Source organism: Halichondria panicea, chromosome 4, assembly GCF_963675165.1.
Source record: "Halichondria panicea chromosome 4, odHalPani1.1, whole genome shotgun sequence".
NCBI lineage: Eukaryota > Metazoa > Porifera > Demospongiae > Suberitida > Halichondriidae > Halichondria > Halichondria panicea.
The window spans coordinates 2193713-2201690 of record NC_087380.1 but is presented as its reverse complement, the minus strand read 5'-3'; the positions used below and the strand labels follow the sequence as shown (position 1 = coordinate 2201690).

At 40.6% G+C, this 7978-nt stretch overlaps 1 protein-coding gene across 1 annotated transcript; it reads right to left on the bottom strand.

Annotated features, from left to right (window-relative positions):
* Nucleotides 1–3049: 3049 nt before the first annotated feature.
* On the bottom strand, nt 3050–3595 carry LOC135335196 (complement decay-accelerating factor-like). Its single transcript, XM_064530615.1, has 2 exons — nt 3443–3595; nt 3050–3288 (listed from the first exon to the last, which is right to left on the bottom strand). Exons 1-2 carry the CDS (start codon nt 3561–3563, stop codon nt 3050–3052), a joined length of 360 nt encoding a protein of 119 aa, XP_064386685.1. The 5' UTR covers nt 3564–3595.
* Nucleotides 3596–7978: the final 4383 nt, after the last annotated feature.

The window sequence follows — 7978 nt, the reverse complement described above, 5'->3', positions numbered from 1 at the left end:
GAAAGAGACCTTTCAAGTGGTATTATCAAAGTTGAGATAAAAGTGTTGTCAATTGGACCATCCATGAATGGAAAAATGGCTCCAACAAAATTGCTATAAAATTGCTATACAATTGCTATATTATACAAAATTCATGGGCATGAGGTATCCACGTGTTATAGTGTCCCAAATCCTGAGGGATGAGGGACCCTATAACTATAGATACCGAATGCACATGTACTAACTGCCTACTTCGTTGGCTATGTACGCAAGAAGTTTATCTATAAAAACAGCAAGCCTTAGCAACAGCTTTGTTATGTTCTGACAGGGTGATTTCTACTTCTCTGCTAAAAAAACCTTCGCATTGGTCTTGAATTGCCCTGCTGCTTCAACATTGGAATGGACATGCGTGCAAGCTAATGGAAGGAAGGTACCATGAAAAAATAAAGTTTTATTTTTTTGCCTTAAAATGTTCTTTGTGAGGTATAAAATAACCTTGATGCAAAAAAAAAAAATTTTTTGAAATTAAAGTTTCTGAGAAACAGGATTGTTAGAAAAGGCTTAAAATTTTACTTCCTTGAGGTCAAATGTGGGCGCGGTCAAACGTGACGTCAGAGTAGGTACTAGTAAACATTGCATACTGGTGGCTGCATGAGTCTGACTGACAGACACATGTGATTTTCTAGCTATGATTTTTTCAGGCCAGTTGAGTCTTTCCTACTCCTTCTCATCTGTTGAGCATGAAAAAAGCTGCAGTGAAGATGAAACAAGCGCTGTGAAGCCATATCTGTATAAGCCAGAAAACCTTCCCATGCTAGTTCGAGTGGTGATGATAATGGTGACAATGAAGGCAGGATAGGAAATGTTAATTGACTGATTAGTATATAGACTAGGTCCATATGTATAAGTATACAGTCATGCAATTGAGTGTGTCAGGTGTGAATGCGGTGTACGTTGTGTAGCAATGTATAATTATACCAATAGAGAATCTGTGTGAGGGATTTTATCCTTGATATGTGGGTGCTACAGATGGCGTACACCAGGGGGAGAGTCACCATTCATGGGTCCAAGCAGACCTCAGATCTCAGCTTCTTCCTCTTTTGGATCCCAAACTGAGCAGCAAGGGAGGTCATATCTGTGAGTTTTCACTGTACACAAAAACAGGATTCTGTTGCTTTCCAGTGAGCTCTGGTACATAGGACTTGTTTTTCCCACTCATATTTCAACTGAGAGAACTGTATGACTGCTAGATCTATTGGAGCAACCAGCTGCAACACACTCAACACACTCAGAATACACATTTTGCATGCAGCACAATTGCCTACTCTGACGTCACGTTTGACTGCACCCACATTTGACCACAACAGGAAGCAAAATTTAAGCCTGAAATTGTGTTTCTACAGTCCTGTTTCTCTGAAAAGTTAATTTTCAGAAAAAATTTTTTTGTCTCAGGGCTATTTTATACCCCACAAAGAAAATTTTAAGACAAAAAAATAAAACCTGTATACCTTCACTGTAAAAAATGATTGAAAAAAAGTGCGGTGGACACACTAAAACCGTCGCATATAGCACGCTTTTTTGAAAAAGTGTGCTATATGCGACGGTTTTAGTGTGGTCACCGCACTTTTTTTTTTACAGTGTTCCCTTTAACTATGACTTCACCTTCTGCAGGAAGCTCTCTGCAACAAATGGTAGGGTGCAAAAAACCTACACTCGAGCCCCACCCCCAGCCCAAGCTTCTCAGTTCTGTACGGCTTGCTAGCAAGGAACAGCTTCCTACGCTATTGTTCCCCCAAAAGACACAAGAGTCTCAGTAAACAATTTTAAAACATGGCTGCAATACAAATGCAGTAACAGAAGTCAGGAGGACGAAGTTGACAAATGCCTAGAAGACCTGCTTGTGACAATGGACCCACAACAGTTAAAATATTGGCTCTCAGTGTGTTCCTCTAGAGACAAGAAAAGTTACTGGTGAACCCTACCATGTCATCAACTATAGCAAGTGCTATATGGTCTATCAATGATACATGTATGTCTGATGAAGGAGATCTTAGACTATAATTTTATGAGCAGGGCAAGTGATCCCTAAGAAATGTAATATACAGTATAATGACTATCTCACCATCACATGTTGGACTTGAGCCACTGAAGGTTCCTATTTCAGCATCATTTATTCCTGTACATGTTCTAGTCGTCTCAAGAGTACTCAGGCCAAAACCAGGTGAACAGGAAAAGGTGGCCACCGTTCCAAATACATAACTCCCACCTTCCTCTGGACTAGAGTATGAGACCATCCCATTAGTGGGAGCCATCAACGAGTCATCAGGGGGACATCGAATGGTGTTGTCTGCAATATTAATTAATACCACATTTTCGAGGTACTTAAATTTCATGGAATGTCTGCTGTGTTAAGTAAGCAAGTGATTATATTAAAATTGTTACCTATATATACCTCATCACTAGCTAGTGAAAAACCTTTGCGAATGAGCGAAATCAGCAGAAAAATTGACCGCTTGTGATTTTACTATTGCGTGTAATTACAAGTGTTTTACGAATTATTTTGCGCAAAGTTTGTATACGTTTGATGCTCCCAAAACATTCTAGTAATAATTATGGTAAATGTATACACCACTCACTGATGAGGTTAGCACAGAATGTCCTCATCACTCCACCACTGTCGGTAATTCTACAGCAGTAGGTTCCCAGTGGAGTCTGGATATCATCATTACGATACAGTCTGATAGCTTGAGGAAACCTAGTGTAATAGAACCCACTACCAGTGACTTTCTTCCGGACAATATTTTTTCCATTAGGAAGAATCCACTCTCCAGTACCCATATTTGAAGATGGCTCCTTGTCCTTACCTCTACAACAGGTGGTTGAGTCAGTGTGACAGGTCAAGGATGTGTCATTTGTAGTTCCAATTCTAGTAAGTACAATATTACTGTTGTTCGTAGTGTAGGTTGTTCCTTGAAAGGACAGAAAAACTCCTCGAGCTATATACAAGAGAATATGTTTCAACTTTGTACACACAACCTTTACACTTTGAACTGAATCTGAAATTCGGATTTTATAAATTTAAAGACTTACGAAAACATCTTGGTGCCGGTCTATCAAACGCTCCCTCTGCATCATTCTCAATGTCATCGAAACAAGTTCTCATCTCAGATCCCCCCAGGGAGAGGTCCAGTACAAACCCAGGGTTACAAGCATAAGTGGCCACAGTGCCCAGATCATAGTCAGGTGTGGTGTCGGGAGCGTAGGTGATGAATCCATTGGGAATATCGGGTAGAGTGCGACAAATAATAGCTGTGTGAAGAAAACGTAATACACAACCATGCATTAGAACACTCACACGGCACGCATGTGTAGTCATTGCATTATAGTAATTGGCTCAAGGGAAGGACACTGAATAGCTATATAATGGAAATTGAAGGTCTAAACAACAAAATTGCCAACTTACGAACACACTGTGGTTCTTGGCCTGTCCACATTACAATACTAGTTCCTACTTCTCTAGTAGTGCAGCTCCTCTCATCGTCTCCGTCTAGGAAGAAACCATCGTTGCACATGTACGTCGCCATGGTACCCAGGTCAAATGGAGCACCATCATCTTCAACATATTCTATCAATCCATTTGGGATGGATGGCAATTCTGGACACTGTACGGCTATAGTGAACCATACAATAATTACACACACCTGAGGCTTGACCTACAAATAGCCATACTATATCATTTAGTTATCAATGTGGGCAGTCAAAGAAAGTTGATTCCTGAGACAATTATATACACTGCACATTTTGTTATTATTCTACCCCTGGATTATGAAAGTTATATACATAAATCTACCAGGTGAAGTATCTCCACACACTAGTAGGAGCTGAGCTGCTCCAGTCAAAAGGACCAGCCAAGAGACACAGTCACCTTGTAACTTCTTCATACTGTTTCATGCACACATGCTCCAAATTAACTGACTTTAATAGTGATGACAACAGGAAGTATGAAATTGTGATTGCAATTTCCACATCAAAAATGCACATGCACCCACATACAATTACATACACAGAAAGAGAATCCTGCACATGCATATACACATACAATACTGTACAGCTGCTAGTTCAGTTACTAATGGCCCCTGTTCACATGGAATGCAGGGTATCTAAGCATTGTCTCCAGTTCAGGGTTGTGTTTCTCCATCGTGTTGGTGGCATAGTACAGAACTAAACTGAGCAGCGAGTGAATGGTGATGCAAATCTGTACCCCCCAGCAGGATCTCTGTACACGGGATCCTCTTGAACCTACCTCCATCTCTGCACGGGAAAATAACAGGACTAATTAATTGCAGATGGCATAAATTATGTTGACAATTCCAAATTGTAGTAAACTGATAGAGAGTTAAATTGAAAAATGCATTGCAGTTAATTATATGATTATTGTAACATTTGCAAGTATACATGTAGCTGGCACAAGTTGATTGACAAGTTGCTATATAACTGCAAAATAATGGAATTTACAAACATGTATACAGTCAGGTTACACGCAATGTTTTCGATACAGAAACCACAGCAAGGGACTATACCTGTTATACATGATGTGTGAGTGTGATGACTTCTCCACATTACCCTTGCCAATGGGTCAACCGGCAGGAAGGTCCCGCTGGGCTAGAAAGTGAGGCTACAGAAACTAGGTCAGTGCTAAGGAAAATTCGACGTTGGAAACTGTAACTTCAGAATGAACTAACATTATCAAATAGATCTAGTTCTACTATATAGTTACCAGAACTACAACTATATGCACCAGGAGCATATATATAATTATATGTAAGTACACTAAGACCGGTCTAAGCTAGCCTCCTTTGACATGAGCCCTACAAGCAATACTGTATGTGACTACACGAATCAGACCGGAAGGATTGTCAGCCACTCAGCATTTTGTGGGCGATATTGAGAGTTCTGGGTTGAGTATATAAACGCAGAGATTTGATAAACGGTTTCAAAACCAGTAGTGGTTTCTTCTAATGGCTTCCTCTAATCTAATAGTAAGCGCAGTTCATAATTGAAAGCTAAGGCAATAAAGTCACCTTGGAAGGCCAAACCCTATGAATTGCGGAGTGGCACATCAAGGTAATCATGGTCATTATAGAATGCAGTTTTAATTGGTACACTTAATTGTTCAACTACTGATGATATTGTCAGACATACGTAGAAAGCCAAAATAGTAAAGATTGACTCTGAACAAACTCTCACCAACAGAGGGCACTTGTTGAGATAGCCCCACTGTACACAGTGAACAGATTGACTAATGGAGCAAAGGCAACATACACCGTTTGCTAGTTCCTAAACTATCACAGCCCTAGGCTATTGAAAGGCCACACATGTGCACAAACACAATGCCTCAGGCAATGCTCACAATAAGCACTAAAGCAGATTGAAAGCAAGCACACACACCCACTCACTCATACCTCAAAGTAACCAGACTACAGTACATGCAGCACAAAGTAATCTCAGAAGGAAAGCAAATCTATGTAAAGTAAAACACGTAGACAGACCCATTGCGTACGTACCTGGCTAAGTGCACATGCAGAATAGTAAATGGGATATACGTACTCTTGATAGGAAACCAAATTGCAATATCAACCCATACCAAGAATAGCACTCAAAGCAAAATTTAAATTATGGGCAGTAGGGCACACATGTGCACAAACACAATGCCTCAGGCAATGCTCAAATAGTTGCAATAAGCACTAAAGCAGATTGAAAGCAAGCGCACACACCCATTCATCCCTCAAAGCATAGATTAAGGAAGAGGATGGGAAACAGGAGTCCACGAACGTGATTTTTCCTTAGCTTTACATTGGGAGACGGGGCCTATTCCTAAACCCCCCGCCAAACCCCAGGAAACACTTTTACTTGCTCAACCGTTTCCAGCCTGAGTTTTCTTTCCATGTTGGAGTAGACAGCCTCGAGTAAAACCGGGGGCAACACGGATGGTTATTCGAGGTCACTTCCATTTCCAATCCCTCTAATCTCTGCTCAAAGCAACCGCATTATACTCCATACAAACTACAAACAGGGTGATCTCATAAGGAAAGCAAATGTATGTACAGTAACACGTAGACAAACCCATTAATACCTAGCTAGGGATATACGTACTCTTGATAGGAATACCAAGAGTAGCACTCAAAGCAAAACTTTATCAGTATGGGCAGTATAGGGCACATGCTTAATTTAATACCCTGCTACTACTCAATGCTACTAGAGCTCCCAACTATAGCCTAGCCCATCATTAAGAAGGTATATAGATGATGGGATTGGTTACACGGAGAAACAACCCATCAAGAATCCGCACTGCATGTCTAGATCTACTGACTTAATATTTTGCAATCAGTGTCAACATTAATTTAGATCAATGTTCCTGACTTGTAGTTGTCCAGCTGCTTACACAGCATGGGGGAGCTTAAGAGGCACTGTGTACCCACTTAGCAAGCGGCCCTGAGATATGACGGCCACTCTCTCATCCATATCTCGTTTGTCACCAGAACAGTTCAAGTCTTTCATTCAGAACAACCTCATACACCGCGGCTTTAAATCGAGAATCCACTCAATTAAAAATAATTATTACCCGTGGGCTGACATAATTATAGAGCGGTTGCATCGCGCGTCATCCACCCACGCACAAAAGTTTTTGGAGGACAACCTCCAAAAACACAGGTGTAAACAATGTAAAAGTACACGAAGAACTGGACACCATTTGACACAGTAGAACTATGATCCAGGATACAGAGTGCTCTAGTATTGTAACTGTCAGTCTACCTGACAGTGGCGTAGCCAGGATTTTGGGAAGGGCAGGGCTCAAATCAGTTGAGCAGGCCATCACTTTTGCTCAGCAGTCAGCATGCGCATTAGATGGCCCTGCCCACATTTCCATTCAATGACATCCGGCATTCTAGTAGCTATACACGTACACATGCAGTACAGTGCAGAATACATGGACAGATCGCAGCTGAGTAGGAGTTGATAAAGCACAAAAGGGGGGGGCTCTAGCCCCTCAGCCCCCCCTCTGCCTACGCCACTGCTTTACCGACATCGTCTCTGGTCTCTGAAACATTAATAATGGGTCGAGCAATTAATGAATGTTGGTTGACTCAAGATTGACAAAAAAAGAGTAAATAACAACAAAAAACACTGCATCTCTTAATTATTGAGCTTAGAAGATGACAGAAGCAAGCATCCAAATCTTTGTACCATATCATCGAGAGGAGCACACCCTGTATATGTGTTGTGTGTGCATACATCAGAAGGTAATCCGAGTACAAAAGTACGCTATATTCTCCCCTGCCATTATGATCATTTAGATATACTGTGTATGTACTTCATATAAAGCTGCTGCTGACTAGATCTAAAAGGCAGCTAGCAGATATTGACATAGATCTATTCATGCACTCCTGATCCATAATTTTAATTAATAATAATATAAGCGCATGAGAGCTTACAAGTTACATCAAACTCATTTCCTCTGCAGCAGTTCAGGTAGGGGTCCTTTGATCGTCTATAGCTATTAACGTTGCTTAATTCGCTTTCTCTGCTAAGAGAGCAAAGCTAAACTGAGAGTTCGTGCAGCCGCCATGTAAATTTTCGGGAGGTTGTCCTCCAAAAACTTTTTATGACGTAATGCGATGACGTCGATGCAACCGCTCTATAAGTTAATAATGACATCGATAAACTTTTTATCGTGAAAGGAAATGATCTTGAGTTTATAATGTTTTTTTCCAAAACCCCAAGTGGGTATTACAGTATTGAGAGTGACAAATTAAAGACCAGATAAGACTTTTGTTTCACTCTATAATAATGACTGGTTCATCAATAATTCCAAACACTAATAAATATACGAAGCAAGAAGTAATACTTTTTCTAACAGTTATAACACAATACTTTTTTAGCAAAGCAAAACATGGCGAGAAGCATTAGCATAGTTTAGCTTGCAGCACTCGTGTTATCA

Coding starts and splice junctions, on each gene's coding strand:
- LOC135335196 (XM_064530615.1), bottom strand. CDS start 3,563: ATGGCGACGTACATGTGCAACGATGGTTTCTTCCTAGACGGAGACGAT. Junction 3,289..3,442: donor CCAAGAACCACAGTGTGTTC/GTAAGTTGGCAA, acceptor TTCTTCACACAG/CTATTATTTGTCGCACTCTA.